At 42.7% G+C, this 21,663-nt stretch overlaps 1 protein-coding gene across 1 annotated transcript in view; it reads left to right on the top strand.

The window, feature by feature from the left end:
• sec62 (SEC62 homolog, preprotein translocation factor) overlaps positions 1 to 18,736 on the top strand; it is a 42,849-nt gene extending 24,113 nt beyond the window's left edge. Inside the window, exons 2-8 of the mRNA XM_068042745.1 lie at positions 1,726 to 1,834; positions 4,223 to 4,328; positions 5,532 to 5,733; positions 10,609 to 10,704; positions 13,313 to 13,373; positions 13,585 to 13,704; positions 15,942 to 18,736. Coding sequence (XP_067898846.1) covers positions 1,726 to 1,834; positions 4,223 to 4,328; positions 5,532 to 5,733; positions 10,609 to 10,704; positions 13,313 to 13,373; positions 13,585 to 13,704; positions 15,942 to 16,408 — 1,161 coding nt within the window. The 3' untranslated portion in view covers positions 16,409 to 18,736. The remainder of the gene's footprint in view (positions 1 to 1,725; positions 1,835 to 4,222; positions 4,329 to 5,531; positions 5,734 to 10,608; positions 10,705 to 13,312; positions 13,374 to 13,584; positions 13,705 to 15,941) is intronic.
• Positions 18,737 to 21,663: the final 2,927 nt, after the last annotated feature.

Here is a 21,663-nt window from a genome sequence, read left to right as displayed (position 1 = left end):
AAATTAGGGATATTATTGCCACCCGGTTAGATGCAGATTTTATGAGGTGTCTCCTTAAACCAATATCATAGCAGATTAACTGAAGGAATAATCAGCTTCAGACACGCACTTTAATTATCTGCAAACTAATGATTTGATTTCTTAGTAAAAGGTGGGCTTTTGAATACTTCTGTTTTTAAAAAAAAAAGTTAATTGGAAAGTAGTTTTCCAAAGTAAAAGTTGGTAAATTTCTAAACCTATTTTTAAAATAGCCATTTCAAAGAGTAACTAACAGTATGCTTTTGTAGATTTATGACTATATATAATCTTATCTAACTTAATTTGTCTTTAAAATTATGAAGGGGTTTGATAGGATAGAGAGAGATTTTTCCACATTTAGGGGAGTCCAAAATCTAGGGGCCATAAATGTGATAGTCACTAATAAATCCAATACAAAATTCAGGAGAAACTTCTTCACGCAGAGTGGTGAGAATGTGGAACTCGCTACCACATGGATTGGTTGAGGCGAATAGCATAGATGCGTGTTTGGACCAAGGCTGTAATGAGGTCTGGAGCCAAATGCTCCTGGCAGTATACAAACTGAGCATCAATGAGCAGGTTATTGGTAAGTGTTCTTGTTAGCACTGTCGATGACACCTTCCATCACTTTGCTGATAATTGAGGGTAAACTGAGGGGGAGGTAATTGGCCAGATTGGATTTGTCCCTTTTGTGGACAGGACATACCTGGGCAATTTTCCACTGTAAAAAGAATTGGTCACTGACTAAATATAATTCTGTGCTGTATTCAATGTATGATTGTTTCTCATTGTGGCAATGTTAAATTGTAAATTCTTGAAATACTGAGTATTTTGTTACTTTAATTACTTTATTATAAGGGGAATGAAGTATAAAAGTAGAAATGCCTTGCTACAACTGTACAGGGTGTTGATGAGACAACACCTAGAGCACTGTGCACAGTTTTGATCGTATTTAGGGAAGGATATACTTGCATTGGAGACAGTTCGGAGAAGGTTCGCTGGGTTGATTCCTGGGTAAAGGGGTTGTCTTATGCAGAAAGGTTGAGTCTATACTCACTGGAGTTTAGAAGAATGAGAGGTGATCTTATTGAAACATACAAGGTTCTGAGGGGCTTGACAGCATAGATACTGAGAGGATGTTTCCCTTCATGGAGGAATCTCGAACTAGAGGGCACAGTTTCAGAGTAAGAGGTCTCCCATTTCTTCTCTGAGGGTTGTTAATTTTTGGAATTCTCCAACCCAGAGCAAGGAGGCTGGGTCATTATATTCAAAACGGCGTTAGGCAGATTTTGGAGAGTCAAGGGTTATGGGGGAGCAGGCAGGAAAATGGAGTTTAAGCCATGATCTTATTGAATGGCGAACAGACTGGAGGTGCCGAATGGCCGACTACTCCTGTTTCTCATGTTCGTTCATGTGTGCCCATAACTTCAGTTAAAGGACTCTTCTGCAGAGCCAGGCAAGACTGTCCATTTCAGCAAAGGTGTAAAGTGAGCATGTTGCACTCACCTTGGGTTTCTCAGATGCTGCATCGAGCTCCATATTGTTATTCAGTGTACATGTTGATTAAGGTCCATTTTAATCATAAACTTGTCTTTGGTAACGGGTGATGCTTGGGAGGGGCAGTCCCAAGTCAAAAACCTCACTGTCTAAATGCTAAAGTTCCCACTTGAACATACGCATCGTGTGCAATTGTCTTTTGTTTTTAAGGAGGTTGGAGAACCAACTAAAGAGGAGAAAGCGGTGGCCAAGTATTTGCGCTTCAATTGCCCAACCAAGTCCACCACCATGATGGGCCACAGAGTTGATTATTTCATTGGTAAGATCACAATGCACAAAATAACACTTTATACAAAATGCATGTATATGTGTGTGTACGCATACTCACATGCTTGTGTGCGTGTGTTGGTACATGTGCTTGCGCGTATGTGTGCATGTTAGTACATGCGTGCGCGTGTTGGTGCCTGTGTGTACGTCCTGTGGGCAAAGTTACTCAATTGAGGCCCATTAAATGCAGCCTTATGACATTGAGGATAACTCCTGCAGTAATGTGAATATAGGAACAGGAGTAGATCCTTTAGCCCCTCGAACCTGGTCCACCATTCAGCTAGATGATGGCTGATCTGTACCTCCACTCCATTTACCTGCCTTGGCTCCAGATCTCCTGATATTCTTACCTAACAAAAATCTATTGATCTTGGTCTTGAAAACTCCAATTGTCCTAGGACAATTGTGGGTTGAAGTATTCTGGCACATGAAATAAATGCTATACTCCATAACAAAGGCCATTAGATCTGACAAATCCATGCATTCTCATTAATGTCAACCACTACCTTTCTGCCTTTTAACTCTATCCCTTAATCCCCCACTCCTCTCTCTGCAAACAATTCCATTTGTCTCTTGAACCCATTGCTTCGCGAGTATTCCCTGTGATTTATTCCACAAATTGATTACCCTTTTCATAAAATACTTCCATTTGAAGACCTTCCTTGCTCCAGACTACCTAGTTTTTAATTTGTGCCCCATGAAATTTGAACCTGTTGCCATGGTGAGAATTTGGCTGGAACCAACTTTGTTAGGTTCTTCATAAAAGTTATTACAATGTGAATAATCCATCTTTCCTGCATTAAAAAAAATCCTATGCAGAATTACATAGAATATACAGCACCTCAACTCCATTTACCAGCCTTAGTTTCGTATCCCTTGGTACCCTTACTTCCTTTGTGTAGTAACCTGAGCATAATATGTCGAAGTGAAGAACCAACAAGAGCTGCCTGAAATAAATTCACCTAGACTTTGTTACATGTAATGTATGTGTCCTGTCAACTTAAAACTGATTCTAGTGTTCATCTTGAATGAAAGCTAGTATGTATGTAGGAATGTACTGAGCACCTTTTACTGTACTGTAAAACAAAGCACTGGAGTTCATTTCTAGAGAGATAGAATTGAAAAGCAGAGAAGTTGAGCTGAATTTTATGAGCCCTCCGGCGTCAGGGATGTGGCGGGGGGCCCAGAACATTTTTCTGGGAGAGGCCCACTACGACCTTTCCACAAGAGGTCCCAGCCGTATTTTACTGGCGGCGCAGCCTCTGTGCAGCCACCCTAAAGAATAATTACCCACCTGGTAGCGACAGCCATGTCACGCCAGTATTCCGGCCACTGGACGAAACCCCCACGCCTTCGGAACTCCATTTGGAGTTCCGAAGTGTGATACTGGTGGGGAGCGGGGAGGAGTGAGATTCTCAGGTTGGGGGTGGGAGCAGGAAAAAGACTCTTTGGATTGGTGGTGGGGAGGGGTTGAGGGTTAAAGTTATTCAAGATCGGGGGTGAAGGTTGTGATCGGAGTCAAAGTTTTTTTGGGGGGGTGGGGAATGGGTTATTTATGATTCGAAAATTCTCTATAAAAATAAAAATTTCCTCTAAGGGCTTGAAGCCATTTAAAAATGGCACCTGCGCAGTGGCGCCGGACGCTGTTGCCGGGGACGGAGCGGCCATCCCCTCTATGTCATCAAAGGTGGCCGCTGCGCCCCCTCCATTTAAATGAGCCCCCATGCAAAATATAGCGGGGGCTCAGCAACGGCGCATCTGCGCGTGAAGACCACCGACAGCAGAGTGCGCCGCCATGATTTGCGGCGTGCTCATAAATTACAGCCCATTATGTTAACCTTGTATAGATCCTGGCTGGACCACACTTGGAGTACTGCAATCAGTTCTGGTCTCCATATTTTAAAAAGGATGTAGAGGGACTGGAGCAAGTGCAAAAAAATTACGAGAATAACATCAAAGCTCAGAACTATTGGAAAGATTGAACAAACTGTGTCTCATTTACTCTAGAAAAGAAAAGGCTGAGGAGTGACCTGATAAACGTCTTTATGAAAGGGTTTGATAGGGTAGTTGTAGAAAAAATGAGACCAAAACTAGGTGCCACAGATACAAGATAGTCACTAATAAATCCAATAGGGAATTTGGGAGAAACGTCTTTACCCAGAATGTGGTTGGAATGTGGAACTTGCTACCACGTGGAGTAGTTGAGATGAATAATAGATACATTTAAGGAGAAGCTAGATAAATATATGAGGGAGAAAGGAATGGAAGGATAAGTTGATGCGTTTAGATGAAGAAGGGTGAGAGGAGGCTCATAATCCGTTGGGCTGAATGGCCTGTTTCTGTGCTGTAAATACTTTGTAATATTGTCATCACCTTTCAGCTTCCAAAGCAGTAGACTGCTTGCTGGATTCCAAATGGGCAAAATCAAAGAAAGGAGACGAGGCTGTCTTTACAACCAGGGAATCGATAGTCGAATACTGCAACAGGTGTGTAGAATTTTTTAATTGTTAAATTTTACAAATTCTACTGTTTGCCTCTTGTTAATATCAACCATTGAGTTGATGAGGTGGGGGGCAGGCAGGTGGGTGGCATGTGCTTAGTAACCAGCATTTCTTTGGGTTGCGGTAACTCCATGATCACTTGCTTAGTAATTGAAGATTGGAACCAGTGGTAAACTCGGTAACCCGATAACTATATCAGGCTGGTCCACAGTACTATTAATCTGGAAGGGTGAGAGTGGGAGGTAGAATTCCCTTCCCACAGCTCCAGATAACTGCACAAGCTAGTTCCTTAATTGGTAGAATGATCCTGACTGCAGTAATACAGTGGCAAGCTTTCTAGTGCTCTGCAAGGTAAGCTGCATATGTTCAGCTAATTAAACTGCAGCAACACCCATGAACAGATATGGATGTTCCTAAGCATTGGCTTTAGCCTGGTCTCTCTGACTTGAGTCAATAGGGGAAGCACGCGTACATTTCTTATGGCACAAACCAGAAATCCACCTCAGTAGTTTAAACGCTCTTAAGCACGGAGTCAAACATTGAGCCTTCCAATCAGAGCTACAGCTGTGATGATTCAGCAGTCTGGAAACATTTGAAGATTATTGTAGCATTTTAACTTTCCCACATTTGGTGGGAAATGTAAGAAAATCGTTTTAATGTCTCATCCAAAAAATGGGTGGAGTATTTATTCATGTACATTAAAGATATATAATCCCATCTGTAACAGTGAGTGACAAAACTACAGCTTTTTTCAGTTCGATAAAAGTGGCTACAGAAGTAGTAGCGTGATTCCAGGATTTCTCCTGAAAGAATTTTCTAATGGAAGTTTAGTGAAGAAAGGATTTGTATTTGTGTGGCTCTTATCATGACCTCAGAACATCCCAAAGAGTTTTACAGCCAATGAAGTAGTTTTTGAAGTGCAGTCAGCATTGGAATGTAGAGAACGAGGCAGCCTAATTGCATTCAGCAAGCTTCCACAAACGGCATTGAGATAATAACCAGATTAATTTATTTGTGATGTTGGTTGAGGGATAAATATTGACCAGAAAGTTGAGGTCCCAGAGGACACTGATGCTTCCACAACCTTGCCTGTGCAAGAATAAACATCAGGGAATAAAAGGGGAGATTTTTTTCAAAATATTTTTGCACTCAAAAGAAATAAATCCTTTTCCCCTGTGATGTTGACAGGCTCCTTAAGAAGCAATTCTTCCACCGTGCATTGAAAGTGATGAAAAAGAAGTCTGAAAAAGAAATCAAAAAGGAGAAAGGGAAAAATGACAGTAGCAAAGAAGAGGAAAAGAAGAGCAAGAAAGAAATCATGAAGGATGAAAAGAGTAAAAAAGAGAAGAAAAAAGACAGTGAGAAAGAAGAAAGCAAGAAGGAGAAGAAGGTAAGAGACCTGTTTCCTGAGTGACATACGCCAAGTGTGTGACAGTACTCCACATAAAACGGTTATAGTATTTACAGCACAGAAACAGACCATTCAACCCAACAGGTCTGTGCCTGTTTTTATGCTCCGCATGAGCTCCTCCCATTTTTATCCAACTCTATCCTTCTATTGGATAAGTTCAAAACAGTGAGGATTCCAGGTAAATTGTGGAAATAGTAAGAAATTAGCTTGTTAGAGTATTTATGTTGGGATTAGGGGAAAGTACTGAGTGACCGTGACTGTTTTTAATTCACGCCAATGATGCAGATTCAGAAACTCAATGCACAGGAGAAAGAAGAAACAAGTCGCATTGATTTTAATTTCGCAGGGCATCCAAAAGTGCTCTACAGCCAGTGAAGTACTTTTGAAGTCATAATCTATACTATAATAAGGCTGTTATAATCTGGAAACACGGTAACTAGTAATGCACGCAGCAGAGTCCCACAAATAGCAATGAGAGAAATGACCAGTTAGTCTCTGTTTGATGATGTTGGTTCAGGGATAAATGTTGGCCAAGACGCCGTTAAAGCTTCCTTGCTCCTCTTTGAATAGTGCAGTGAGATCTTTATCATCCACCCAAGAGGGTGATCGGGGCCTCAGTTTAACATCTCATCCAAAAGGCAATGCCTCTAAATGTGCAATGTTCCTTCAGTACTGCACTGGAGTGTTGACCTGGCAGGTTGAGAGAGACCTAGTTTTAGTAGGCTTGATGCTGAACATATCCAACCAATACAAAGCAGCAAACAACAAATGTTGAACTAATCAAATGTCAGAGCAAGTCTGACATATCTGCTCAAACAAAACCTTAAATGCTGTGCAGAGTTCTTAGCACCAGAACCTAAAAGAGACATTCAGTCATGATTACAATGTAGAAAAGAGCCATAAAGCTGATCCCTAATGTCAAAGGAAAGATGACAACTTGCATTTATATAGCGCGTTCAAGATGCTTCATTAGAGCATTATCAAGTAAAATTTGACACCAAACCATGTAGTGGGGGCTAGGAGGTTTTAGGATAATTCCGGTTGGGCCTAATAGCTCATCCATTATCATCTTGTAACCTAGTTAAACTGTTACTTGTTTTCTTAACCTGCGTGAATATAAATGCCTTTGATTTAGTTGATGGCATTGGAATTTAGAGAATGCTTGAGCATTTTACTCAAAGCATCACGTCAATAAATTCACTCATTTTCATTTTTATGGAAGCTCACATTTCAGCAAAGGGGAGAGGCTGTTCAACCCATCATACCTGTGCTGGTGTTAGTTCCACAACAGTGTTTCCTACTCTAATCCCATTTCCCTGCTGCTCGTTTTTCTTGTTTACCTAACTCGCTCAAAAATGTCACGAGTGACTCCACTTCAGTAACTACTTAGGAGAATATATTTCATTATCCCAATAGCACTGTGTGAAAATATTTACTCTGACTGCCCACTTTATGCTGAGTTTATACCCTTTTGCCACCCAATCATCAGCTTCTTGAAGTAATCTTGACTTTTATCCTTTTCATAAGCCACCCTTAACCTTTCACGAACCTGAAGTAATACATTTCCTCTCAGGCTTTGAGATTGTTTTGGCAAATGGCCGCAGTAGGAACCATTAGCTCATGTGTTAAACTTTATGATCTTGAACACTTAATTTGCCACCTCAGTAACTTGAATTGGATTTTTGCCACAGTTGCTAACTGGTTTTCCTCCCTTGAGTTCATATTCCTTTTTGATGTGAAGAGTTGAAAACTGTTCCTACATGTGTTATCCTCTTGCATTAAAAAAAAATGGATTCAATTTTAACTAAGAATAAAAATAGTTTCTAAAATTGCAAACGTTACACCCTTGTTCAAAAAGGGTGTAAAGATAAGCCCAGCAACTACAGGCCAGTCAATTTAACTTCAGTGGTGGGAATACTTCTAGAAAAAATAGTTAAGGACAAAATCAATTGGCGCATGGACAAATGTGAGTTAATTAAGGAAAGCCAGCATGGATTTCCTCAGAGAAAATCATGTTTAACTAACTTGCTGGAGTTTTTGAGGAAGTAACAGAGAGGGTTGTTGAGGGCAATGTAGTGATACAGTGCCACACAACAGACATGTGAGCAAACTTGTAGCTCATGTAATAAAAGGGATGGTAGCAACATGGATACGAAATTGGCTGAGTGACAGGAAACAAAGAGTAGTGGTTAATGGATGTTTTTCGGGCTGGAGGAAGGTTTGTAGTGGAGTTCCCCAGGGATCAGTGTTGGGATCCTTGCTTTTCCTGATATACATTAATGACCTAGACCTTGGTGTACAGGGCACAATTTTAAAGTTTACAGATGATACGAAACTTGGAAGCATTGTGAACTGTGAGGAAGATAGTGTAGAACTTCAAAAGGACATTAAAAAGTTGGTGGAATAGGCAGACAGGTGGCAGATGAAGTTCAATGCAGAGAATTGTGAAGGCATTCATTTTGATAGGAAGAACATGGAGCGACAATATAGAATAAAGGGTACAATTCTAAAGGGGGTGCAGGAGCAGAAGGACCTGGGCGTATATGTGCATAAGTCATTGAAGGTGGCAGGACAGGTTGAGAGAGTAGTTAATGAAGCATACAGAATCCTGGGTTTTATTAATAGGGACATAGAGTACAAGAGCAAAGAAGTTATGTTGTACTTGTATAAGACACTAGTTCGGCCTCGGCTGGAATATTGCGTCCAATTCTGGGCGCCGCACTTGAGGAAAGACATGAGGGCATTGGAGAGAGTACAGAAAAGATTCACAAGAATGGTTCCAGGGATGAGGAAGTTCAGTTATGAAGATAGATTGGAGAAGTTAGGACTGTTTTCCTTGGAGAAGAGAAGGCTAAGAGGTGATTTGATAGAGGAATTCAAAATCATGAGGGGTCTGGACAGAGTAGATAGCGAGAAACTGTTCCCAGTCGTGAAAGGATCGAGAACGAGAAGGCACAGATTTAAAGTATTTGGTAAGGAAGCAAGAGTGACATGAGGCAAAACTTTTTCACGCAGCGAGTGGTTACGGTCTGGAATGCCCTGCCTTGGAACGTGGTGGAGGCAGGTTCAATTCAAGCATTCAAAAGGGAATTAGACAGTTTTATGAAAAGGAAGAATATGTAGGGTTATGGGGAGGAGGCAGGGGAATGGAACTGAGGGAGTTCTTTCAGAGAGCCGGTGCAGACACGATGGGCCGAATGGCCTCCTGCACTGTAACGATTGTGATTCTTTGAAATTCTGAATTTTTTTTTCAAAGTGATTCTCGACAACGCAGCCGGGGGGGACGTCATACGACTGCGCCAACCTGCCAACAGGCTTCTGCTGTCTGCGCGTGCGCTACGGAGAGAGCGGGGTATGAGGGAGAAGTGGTGGGGGGGGGAGAGCGGGGTGTGGTGGAGAATTCCCTCCCGCCTGCTCTCTCCGGCCATTCCCCCCGCCTGCGCTCTCCGGCCATTCCCCACTACCACAGTGGCTCCCCTCCCCCCCCTCGCTCTCTCCAACCATTCTCCACCACCCCTGCCTGCTCTCTCCAGCCATTCCCCAGCCAGCCAATCTGTCCGGCCATTGTGTGCTGCCATGTGTTTACGTTGCCTTTGTGTGATTATTTGAGCAGCGCCATCTTTAGTCCTGGCAGCTGCCTGAACGTCGCGGACTGTGACGTTTTAGTTGAACAGTCTGCATTTGCGCATGTGCCAGTGCAGCGCCACCTAGTGGCTGCGTTGTCAGCAAACGCAGCCTTTTTTTTGGTTTGTGCACAAAGGGAAGTTGTGTAATCCTACCACATTCTGAAGCCTTCCTATTCCTGTGCTTCCTGCCTTCAGGCTGCTAATTTGAGGAAGCCTGACAGCAGACCATTTTTCTGATGTATTCCTTTTCATTGATAATGGGGGTCGGGGTTGGTGGGGCAGGGTGGCTATCCACAGCCATTGTGGCAGAAGGAATACTACCCAAAAGGCTACCTCTGGTCAGCAACTTGAAAGTGTAAACTAGATAATGAAACATTGCAAGCTTGCAGTTCTCTCCCTGTAAAAAAATGTTTTATTATGTGAAAACACAGTTGCATCTTTTTAAACAAAAGATTGAACAGGTTGGGCTCTTTTCTTTAGAAAAGAAAAGACTGAGAGACGGCTTGAAAATTATGAAGGGATTTGATTGGGTGGGCGTAGCAAGTGGGCATCACTGGCAAGGCCAGCATTTTTTTCCACTTGTGGGGGAGTCCAAAATTAGGGGCCACGATACAAGATAGTCACTAATAAATCCAAGAAAGAATCCAGGAAAAACTTATTTACTCAGAGTGGTGAGAATGTGGAACATGCAAATGCATGGAGGAGTTCAGAGAATGGTAGCATAGTGGCAGTGTGTGGATTAGTAATCCAGAGGCCCAGGCTAATCCTCTGGAGATGAGTTAAAATTCCACCATGGCAGGACAAAATCCTAGAACTCCCTTCCTAACAGCACTGTTAGTGTACCTACACCACATGGACCGCAGCAGTTCAAGAAGGTGGTTCGCCTCCACCTTCTCAAGGGCAATTAGAGATGTGCAACAAATGCTGACCTTGCCAGTGACGCTCACATCCCATGATCAAATAAAAAGAAAATTAGCATAGATGGATTTGAAGGAGAAGCTTCACATGATGAAGAATGCAATAGGACGATATGTTGATAAGGTGAGATAAAGTCAGGTGGGAGAAGGCTGATGTGAAGAATAGACTTGTTGAGCTGGCTGGGCTGTTTCTGCGCTGTAAATTGTGTGTTTCCACTCATGCAGACAGCGTATTTATGTAGGACTCAATACCAAAGTAACAGATGTCCTCAGTCAACACTTCTGTCAGTAACTTACTATTTGATTGTTAGGATGAAGCTCCAGGAACACCAAAGAAAAAGAAAGAGACAAAAAGAAAATTTAAATTGGAACCACACAACGACCAGCTTTTCCTTGACGGGAATGAGGTAATGAATGTCCATTGAGGTTTCTGCCCTGGATGAAGGCCCATCCTGTCTGCCAACTTTAAGCCAGTGCAATCCAAAACTAATTCTACTCCCCTGCTCTCTTCCCCCAATACATCTGTGTCTGCTTTTTCAAATATTTATGCACCTCCCTTTAAAAAATGCAGTCATCTCTGCCTCAGGGGGGGGGATCTCATAGAAACCTATAAAATTCTAACAGGACTTGACAGGGTAGATGCAGGAAGGATGTTCCCGATGGGGGGGATAGTCCAGAACCATGGGTCATAGTCTCAGGATACGGGGTAAATCTTTCAGGACTGAGATGAGGAGAAATTTCTTCACCCAGAGAGTGGTGAGCCTGTGGAATTCGCTACCACAGAAAGCAGTTGAGGCCAAAACATTGTATGTTTTCAAGAAGCAGTTAGATATAGCTCTTGGGTCGAAAGGGATCAAAGGGTATGGGGCAAAAGTGGGAACAGGTTACTGAACTGGATAATCAGCCATGATCATAATGAATGACGGAGCAGGCTCGAAGGGCCAAATGGCCTACTCCTCCTCCTATTTTCTGTTTCTATGTTATAGTAAAACAATCCATATTCCAGCATCGTCACCTAAAGTTGTTTCTCTGAATCTCTCTCCTCACCCTCTTTCTGCCTTTATGATTAATGTAAACAATTGGATCAGTTACCCATGGAAGGGAAAATTCAGTCGAGTTCTACAACAGGCAGCCAATTTGTTTTCTACCCTTGACAAAGTTTAAAGTTAACTCCTAGATTTCTTACCAGTAAATCCAGATTGATCTTCACTGAAATTATCCATACACTTCATTTTGACTCGGTAGGACTTTTTAAATAGTTTTTAAAATTTAATTCAGGAAAGTTTGCATGCGTTCTTGAGTTGTTATGCTTTTTATTTTGACTAAGCTTGTTCTTGCAGTTAGCACTCGAGGAAGTGTTCTGTATGTTTTGCTAGCAGGGCCTTTCTGTGACTTATGAACAGAGGTAGGCCATTTAGCCCTTGAGCCTGTCCTGCCATACAATGAAATAATATTTGACCTGTGGCCTAACTCCATATACTCATCTCTGCCCCATATCCCTTAATACCTTTGGTTAATAGAAATCTATCCAGCTCAGATCTAAAATTAACAATTGACAGCATCAGCTGCCATTTGCAGAAGAGAATTCCAGACTTCTACCTCGCTTTACGTGTAGAAGTGTTTCCTAAACTTCACTCCTGAAAGATCTGGCTTTAATTTTTAGGCTATGTCTCCTGGTCCTAGATTCCCCAATCATCAGAAATAATTTCTGTCTATCTACCCAATCAGTTCCCCTTAATTTCTTGAAAACCTTAATCTTCTAAATTCCAGGAAATACAGCCCTATTTTATGTAATCGCTCCTTGTAATTTAACCCTTGGAATCCAGGAAGGACTTTGCTGCAATGAAAAAAATCTGTATATCCTGAAAATACTTAGCAGGCCAGGCAGCATCAACCTGAAACGTAAACTCTGTTTCTCTCTCCAAAGATGCTGCCTGACCTACTGACTATTTCCTGCATTTTCTGTTTTTATTTCAGATTTCCAGCATCCTCAGTATTTTGCTTTTGACCTTGAATACCGTGAGGCAAGTCTATTAAATGACTTTATAAAACATGTTAGAAATATGGATTTATTATGTGCCTGAGCTGATGGACTGTTGCTGCAGTCTTTGCTGTTCACGTGACCAGTTCTGAATTGTAGCCTTTACTGGCACACGTTAAGAGCTTTTTGAACTTCAGTAAAAATACAATATTATTTCTTAATGTACCTGAATGCCGAAAGGTTGTTTTACTCGGAAACATTAGCATCGAAGCACAGCATTGACCCAAAGGGATGCTTTCAGTCATTTAATTGTGATCAGATCTCCTCCATTTTCTGGCCCAGCTTTCTCCCTTCCCTCCGAAAGCTCGTGATTCATTGCTGAGTTGGAGTTCTGTAGAGTGTCACAGATCTCAGTACCTCGTGCCAGTAATGGCCGGTAATCGGATCCCAACAGGTGTCACAGCCGAGCCCCATCCTGTTCTCATCAACATTTGTACAGAGAGCTAGCACAGGAACGATGGGATGAATGGTCTCCTGTTCTTGTCTGATTCTGTGATGAGGGCTAGTTACTCTCCTTTCCTCTCTGATACCTTGGTTCACATTCGCCCCAGACTGGTGCCTGCCAGCTCTTGGAGTCCGATGTGAAATAATTTTGGGCAATCTCAGTACAGTTTCTATCAAGTCTAGGCACTGAAGGAGTTTTACTCCACATCTCACCACGCTGTACTTGGCATGACAACATGACACCAGATGCATAAAATATAATGTGTTCCATTCCTTCGGCCTTGAGTGCAGCAAAGTCATTTGTTGCTAATCTGATTACCTGCCTTTTATGTTCATTGTTGGGTTCAATAAATGTCATTCTCCCAGAGGAGAACGGAATAGGCTGATTTTGAGGACACGATCTGTGTTTCCTCACGTAACTCTGCTTCCCATGCATCACACTACTGCTCAACCTATGCGGAGACTTTGGAATCTGTTGTTTTGATATTGAGGAATACTCAGTTTGCCTGTTTCTCTAACATTTTTTTCAGGTATACGTGTGGATCTACGATCCCGTTCATTTCAAAACATTTGCAATGGGGCTGATATTAGGTAAATAGTTCAAAGGGCAATCAAATGCCAACATTTTTTTGATATGCATGTGTGTGTGTTTATATTATATAAAATATTGCTCATTACCCCTTTCATGTTTGTTCTCTGTCCCTATCTTGCTCGCTTTCTCCCCACCCCCTCGGTCCCCTCTATCTCTATTTCAGAATCAGGCAATAACTCTAACTTGTTTGTGTGTTTGATAATTTAACAGTAATTGCAGTGATAGCTGCCACACTGTTCCCCCTGTGGCCTGCAGAAATGCGAGTAGGTGTTTATTATCTCAGTGTTGCAGCAGGCTGTTTCGTTGCCAGCATTCTCCTCCTTGCTGTAGGTGAGTAAGCATTTATGTTCAAAGATTTTGTATCTTAAAATAGCTGCTGATTTATTTGAAAGATTGAGAATGCATAGATTTCACTGTATCTGAAGGAAAACAGATAACACATTAAGAATATTGAAGGAATGTCTAAGTTAATTCCATTTCTTCAGAAAAGTAATTTGGTGATTTTGTATCCACATCAAGGCAAACAATCCCTCCATTGCCTCGTTCCCCTCTATCTCCATAACCTCCTCCAACCCTCAGATCTCTGCACTCCTTCAATTTTCGTCTCTTGTGCAGGCCAGATTTTATTCAGTGCATCATTGGTGGATGTGCCTTCAGCTGCATAGGCCCCAAGTTTTGGAATTCCCTCCCAACCCCTCTCCCTCGCCTCCCTTGGGTTCAGTGTCAAATTTTGGTCGATATCACTCCAGTGAATCACCTTAGGATGTTTTACGACATTAAAAGTGCTATATAAATGCAAGTTGTGGTTCTCCCTAATGCCTTGTTGTAAAGGTGTGCGAAGGAAACCTGACTGAGCCCGAATGCCAGACCTGGAAGTCTGACCCAACCCGAACCCGACACGTCATTGGGACCCGTCAGGGTTGGGTCGGGAAGCAGGTCTTTACCCATGTACTGATGTAAAGGCCTGCTACCTGACCCGACCCCGACGGGATCCAATGACACATTTTGGGTTCGGGCCGGGTCATATCGGGCTTCCAGTTCAGACATTCAGATTGGGGTCGGGTTTCCTTTGCACATTTTTACCTTGCTGCGCTGGAATTATGCTGCACTTAAGCCCTGCTGCCCTCATACCTTGTTTTGCCCACTCCTCTGCTTCCATGATACCTGGCTCTATCCACTCTGGTATCTGCCTCACTGTACCCATTCCTGCCGCCCTAGCATCTTGCCATATCAACTCACTTTACTACTGGTCTGCGGGCATGGTATTGTCAGAGGAGGGCAGCAGGCCAAGGTTAAACAGAGGACCTGTCGGGTCAGTGCATATTCTGGAGTAATGCTCCACTGCCTTTAGGAATTAGAGCAATTATGCAGAACTGTCCATCAGGAGATTAAATGGGTATGGTAGGGTACTGCGAACTGTAAACTGTACACAATCTATGGAAGGAGTCGTCCTGATGGGTTATTCTTTCAACATTCATACCCTTGTAAAATCGGAATTAAGACTTTCCCAACCTCATTTCACAAGATCCTTACAGCCAGCAGAGAGTGTGGAGATTTTCAGCCACGGTAGGGTCAGATTTGAAGCCAAGCCTCCAAGAAGTAAAATTAAGATGTGCTAACACCTCGTCCCACCCGCTTCCCTGATTATAAGTCATTTTACAGATTTTCAAAGTGAGTATTGACACCACGGTGTCAGTCAATGCGTTGACAGGGGAGTCGGACCGGACTTAAGCCAGGACTCTCAGCCCAGTCTATATACTTAGCAATTCCCTTTTGAAAGTTAGTCCTGAATCTGCTTCGACCACCCTTTCAAGCAGCGCATTTCAGATCATGGGGGAGACGATAGCTTAATAATGTCACTGAACTAATAATCCAGAAGCCCAGGCTGCTAATGTCCTGGGACATGGGTTCATATCCCACCGTGGCAGCTGGTAGAATTTAAAATTGATAAATTCAATTAATTAATAAAAATCTAGAATTGAAAGTTTGTCTCAGTAATGGTGCCATGAAACTATCATCGATAGTCGTAAAAACCCCATCTGGATCACTAATGTCCGTTTGGGAAGGAAATCTGTCGTCCTTACCTGGTCTGGCCTATATATGACTCCAGACCCACAGCAATATGGTTGACTCTTAACTTCCCTCTGAAATAGCCTAGCAAGCCACTCAGTTCAAGGGAGATTAGGGATGAACAATAAATACTGGCCATGCTAGCGACACCCACATCCCATGAATTATAAAAATCATAATACACTGCATTTTTTAAAATAGTCCCCTCATCTGTTCACGTACACCCCCACCCTGGCTTCTTTGCCAATTATCTGGTCTGTGTTCTCTAGTTACTTACCCTCCTACCAGTGGAAATCATTTCTGCTTATTTACTCTATCAAAATCCCTCATGTATAGAAAAAATTAAATGCTTTGTCCAGAAGGCAAAACAGTTCTTTTGACAAGAAGTGTCAGAAACAGATAAACGCTGTATCTTTTGACTTCCATTTTTATCTGTCACATAACACTGATGCCTATTTGATTCTCTTCTCCATGTCTTTCTTTTCAATTCTTCGCAGCTCGGTGTATCCTCTTTCTCTTAATTTGGCTCCTCACCGGCGGCCGACATCATTTCTGGTTCTTGCCAAACCTGACAGCGGACGTTGGCTTCATTGACTCCTTCAGGCCCTTGTATACACACGAGTACAAGGGGCCCAAATCGGACTCCAAGAAATCAGGTGAGGAGACAGACCCTCAGAAACAACAGCAGCCCAATGGCGATGAGGGGAAGGCGGGAGAGGAGGAAGAGACAAACGCGGGAGCAGCAGCAGAGGTGGCGGCGGGCAATTCAGCAAGGGAGCGACAGTCGGATACGGACAGCGACCGGAGGGATGACGATGGCTCCCAGCACAGCAGCGGCAATGGGAATGACTTTGAAATGATCACTAAAGAGGAACTGGAACAGCCCACAGACGATGACGAAGAGGAGGAGGAGGAAGAGGAGGAAGAAGACGAAGAGACACAGCCATTATACAGTAAGTCGTAGAACAGGGACAGTTACATCTCCAGCAACAGAGCACGAGTAGCTGATGTTGAAAACAGTTCCACATTGGGATGGAGACATGTACGTGGCCCACTGTGGATGCCGCGATGAGATATTGTGAAATGTTAAAACTGCATGATAATCATAGTGTTTTAAAATTCCCCCACCCCAGTCGCAACGATCAATAAGCCACGATATTTCGGCAGAGGAGAGAGTTAGAGGTACCCTAGAAAAGCTTGTTCATGTTAGCATATTTCAAAGGCCAAGACAAATTGTATTCCACACCATAGTTTGCAGTGTGATATTTCAACTTGGCAAACCCAGTGGCCCAAAAGGATTACGTCTGGTAAATCATGTCTGTATGTCCTTATTCAGCTGTGAACGTATTGAGAAACAACAGATCATAAATTGGTGCTCCTGTTTGGCACTATTTGAGGAAGTGAATATCTGTATTTCTGGCACCCTGATTTCATCTAACCTGAGGCTCACAGGCAGAGATTATGTGCACTCAAAGCCTGAAGCTTAAGTGCAGATTGGTAGATGGTGCAAAAAGGTAAGAGTCTTGCTCCATTCAGGCAATTTGCATTTCAACACTTGTAAGAATACTTTCAGGTTTGGAAAACTTGTGGATGCAAAGTCGTTCATTTTCATTACACATTTAACCAGTGATAGAACCCAAGCAGGAAGCAGAACCCTGTCCAATGCTGCAAAGTGAAATTTGTGCATATCGGTAACTTCTTGCAGACCTTTTGTGGTGGATTGGTGGCTGATAAAACAGAAAGCAGAAGCAATAGTGTGACCCAATTCTTTGTAATAGGTTACAGTTGTTAAGCTGCTGGAATCTGAAAACAACCATTAAAATGTGTCTCATTTATGCATCAAACACCAATGCTTAACTCTGCGTAGTAATTAAAATTCACTTGTTCATCAATTCTTCCACTTTTAAGATGAATGTCCATTTATAAACAAATGCAGATAGGTATTTTGTTACCGTGGGTGACTGACAGAACAGGTTAAGCGTATGAAGATACAGTATTTAACAGAGGGAGAACCTAACTATGGGGCTTGTAATTAAGTGCCATTATTTATGTTGGAGCATAAACAGAACGTATGTGATAGTTTAGGAAGTTGGCTTGTGAAGAATGTAGCTATGATACCTCTGCCCTTCAAAGTTTAGGATTAGACAGTTGGCATATTTCCTCCAATGCCCCGTCCTTACTCTAGGCCCTTGACCATGATTGCTGTGGGGGTAACAAGAAATAAAGGTTGAGGCGCACATTCAGCTTCTAAGCTTACTTGGCTGTGTAAAACATTCCTTCTAAGATTCATGCAAATGTGACTTTGAATAGGACCTATGTTTCAGCACTATGAACACTAGTCTTACAGTAATCTTCACATTACATGTAATTCTGAGTATAGACGATCATCACTAACCAGAGAGATGTAGACTTTCCCCACAGATGCCCCTGCACAATCCATATTCCCCTTAATGGCTTGCAAAGACGAAGAGAAGTTGAGTCAAGCAAATGGAAAGCTTGCTGCAGTTGTAAACAGCGTTGGCCATGTTACTTCGTATTTTGTAAAATGAGTCCTACTTTCACAGTAAGATATCAAGTTTACTCAGTGGTCTAACATTCATGCAGAATACAGCATTTTACAGGCTGCTGAAGTCCTTTTCTACCCCCTCAGCTCAAACCAACACACACACAAGAAGTATTTAATTTCGAAAATGTTCAGTCAGTTTCAAGCCTTCCTGCTCCTTTAGACCTCTGCCGCATTATTGGTAGCTGATGGATCGAGTTAAATGTGGAACTTAATTGATTTCCAGCATCTGCTCGCCGTGCAGTAATTAACTGGGCTCTGACATTTCACAGAGTAACCTGAGCGTGGACCACACAACTTTGTAGTTAACTGTTTAATTAAACTAATAGCACAGAAAAGAAATACTTGGTAGTGTAGAAATTTTCTATATTCATATGCTTTTCCTAACGAGATGATAAAGCATTTTTTTTTTTCTGTTATCATGTCTTTCTTGAAGAAAGATTTGCCAGCGTGCCAGTGGTTTTTCTAGTAGTGAGTATCTCAACCTGCTCTCAAATGGTATTTGAGTATTTGTGCATCGTATAGTGTAGCTACAGGCCAGTGCTATTTCATGTATATTGCAGCGGAGAGAGAGGGGGGGAAATGCTTGCTCCTTGCTCTTGTTCAAACCCAGTTATGTCCATATTTGGATTGATATATAATTTAAAGACTTGTCTTTGATTACTGGAACATTATTTAAACAATAACTGTTTTAGCTATTTGAAAAAATAAATGCAATTTAAAAAGAAACATCTGTGTGCGTGTGTATTTTCTTTTTCAGTCTAATTCTGATACCACAAATTACTTAATGTGGCAAAGTTTCTCACTTTGTTTAAAAACATTGGCATTGAGTGAGAAACAACCAAAGCTGTTCCTTTCACAGATCAGAGATTGTACCCTGTTCCAAATTCTAGCTCATTGAGTCCTCAGGGTTCAAGTTCTGCATAGGAGTGGAGAGCATAGGACAGGCAAGTGGAGATTATTCCATCACACTCCTGACTTGTGCCTTGTAGATGGTGGACAGGGTTTGGGGAGTCAGAAGGTGAGTTACTCGCCTCAGGATTCCTAGCCTCTGACCTGCTGTTGTAGCCACAGTATTTATATGGCTACTCTAGTTCAGTTTCTACTCATTGGTAGCCCCTAGGATGTTGATAGTGGGGGATTCAGCAATGGTAATGTCGTTGAATGTCAAGGGGAGATGGTTAGATTCTCTTGTTGGAGATGGTCGTTGCCTGGCACTTGTGTAGCGTGAATGTTACTTGCCACTTATCAGCCCAAGCCTGGATATTGTCCAAGTCTTGCTGTATTTCTACACTGACTGCTTCAGTATCTGAGGAGTCACGAATGGTGCTGAATATTGTGCAGTCATCAGCGAACATCCCCACTTCTGACCTAATGATTGAAGGAAGGTGATTGGTTAAGCAGCTGAAGGTGGTTGGGCCTAGGACACTACCCTGAGGAACTCCTGCAGTGATGTCCTGGAGTTTAGATGATTGACCTCCAACAACCACAACCATCTTCCCTTGCGCCAGGTGTGACTCCAACCAGCTGTAGCATGACTTGCCAATTTTTATACTCTATGCCTCGACCGATGAAGGCAAGCATACCATATGCCTTCTCGACCACCTTATCCATCTGCGTTGCCACTTTGTGATCTGTGGACCTGTACGCCCAGATCTCTCTGCCAGTCAATACTCCTAAGGGTTCTGCCATTTGCTGTATACTTCCCACCTGTATTAGACCTTCCAAAATGCATTACCTCACATTTGTCCGGATTAAACTCCGTCTGCCATTTCTGCGCCCAAGTCTCCAACTGATCTATATCCTGCTGTATCCTCTGACAATCCTCATCACTATCCGCAACTCCACCAACCTTTGTGTCATCTGCAAACTTACTAATCAGACCAGCTACATTTTCCTCCAAATCATTTTTATATATACCACAAACAGCAAAGGTCCCAGCACTGATCCTTGCGGAACACCACTAGTCACATCCCTCCATTCAGAAAAGCACCCTTCCGCTGCTACCCTCTGTCTTCTATGACCGAGCCAGTTCTGTATCCATCTTGCCTGCTCACCTCAGATCCCATGTGACTTCACGTTTTGTACCAGTCTGCCATGAGGGACATTGTCAAAGGCTTTACTGAAGTCCATATAGATAACATCCACTGCCCTTCCTTCCTCAATCATCTTTGTCACTTCCTCAAAAACCTCAATCAAGTTAGTGAGACACGACCTCCCCTTCACAAAACCATGCTGCCTCTTGCTAATAAGTCAATTTGTTTCCAAATGGGAGTAAATCCTGTCACAAAGAATCCTCTCCAATAATTTCCCTACCACTGACATAAGGCTCATCGGCCTATAATTTCCTGGATTATCCTTGCTACCCTTCTTAAACAAAGGAACAACGTTGGCTATTCTCCAGTCCTCTGGGACCTCACCTGTAGCCAATTGAGATACAAAGATTTCTGTCAAGGCCCCAGCAATTTCTTCCCTTGCCTCCCTCAGTATTCTAGGGTAGATCCCATTAGGCCCTGGGGACTTATCTACCTTAATGTTTTTCAAGACACCCAACACCTCCTTTTTGATAGCGACATGACCCAGACTATCTACACTCCCTTCCCTAGACTCATCATCCACCAAGTCCTTCTCCTTGGTGAATACTGATGCAAAGTACTCATTTAGTACCTCACCCATTTCCTCTGGCTCCACGCATAGATTCCCTCCTCTGTCCTTGAGTGGGCCAACCCTTTCCCTGGATACCCTCTTGCTCTTTATATACGTATAAAAAGCCTTGGTATTCTCCTTAAACCTGTTTGCCAATGATGTTTTATGACCCCTTTTAGCCCTCCTGACTCCTTGCTTAAGTTCCTTCCTACTTTCTTTATATTCCTCTAGGGCTTCGTCTGTTCCCAGCCTTCTAGCCCTTACGAATGCTTCCTTTTCTTTTTGACTAGGCTCACAATATCCCTCGTTATCCAAGGTTCCCAAAACTTGCCAAACTTATCCTTCATCCTCACAGGAATATGCCGGTCCTGGATTCTGGTCAACTGATGTTTGAAAGACTCCCACATGTCAGATGTTGATTAACCCTCAAATAGCCATCCCCAATCTAAATTCTTCAGTTCCTGCCTAATATTGTTATAATTAGCCTTCCCCCAATTGAGTACCTTCGCCCGAGGACTACTCTTATCCTTATCCATAAGTACCTTAAAACTTATGGAATTATGGTCACTTTTCCCAAAATGATCCCCTACTGAAACTCCGACCATCTGGCTGGGCTCATTCCCCAATACCAGGTCCAGTGCAGCCCCTTCTCTAGTTGGACTATCTACATATTGTTTCAAGAAGCCCTCCTGGATGCTCCTCACAAATTCTGGCCCATCCAAGCCCCGAGCACTAAGTGAGTCCCAGTCAATATAGGGGAAGTTAAAATCACCCCCCACAACAACCCTGTTGCTTTTGCATCTTTCCAAAATCTGTCTACATATCTGCTCCTCTATCTCCTGCTGGCTGTTGGGAGGCCTGTAGTAGACCCCCAACATTGTGACCGCACCCTTCCTATTCCTGAGCTCTACCCCTGTTGCCTTGCTGCATGATCCCTCCGAGGTGTCTTCCTGCAGTACAGCTGTGATATTCTCCTTACCCAGTAATGCAACTCCCCCACCTCTTTTACA

Source organism: Heterodontus francisci, chromosome 11, assembly GCF_036365525.1.
Source record: "Heterodontus francisci isolate sHetFra1 chromosome 11, sHetFra1.hap1, whole genome shotgun sequence".
NCBI classification, from domain to species: Eukaryota; Metazoa; Chordata; class Chondrichthyes; order Heterodontiformes; family Heterodontidae; genus Heterodontus; species Heterodontus francisci.
The sequence above is the reverse complement of the archived record's forward strand: the minus strand, read 5'-3'. Positions and strand labels throughout refer to the sequence as shown.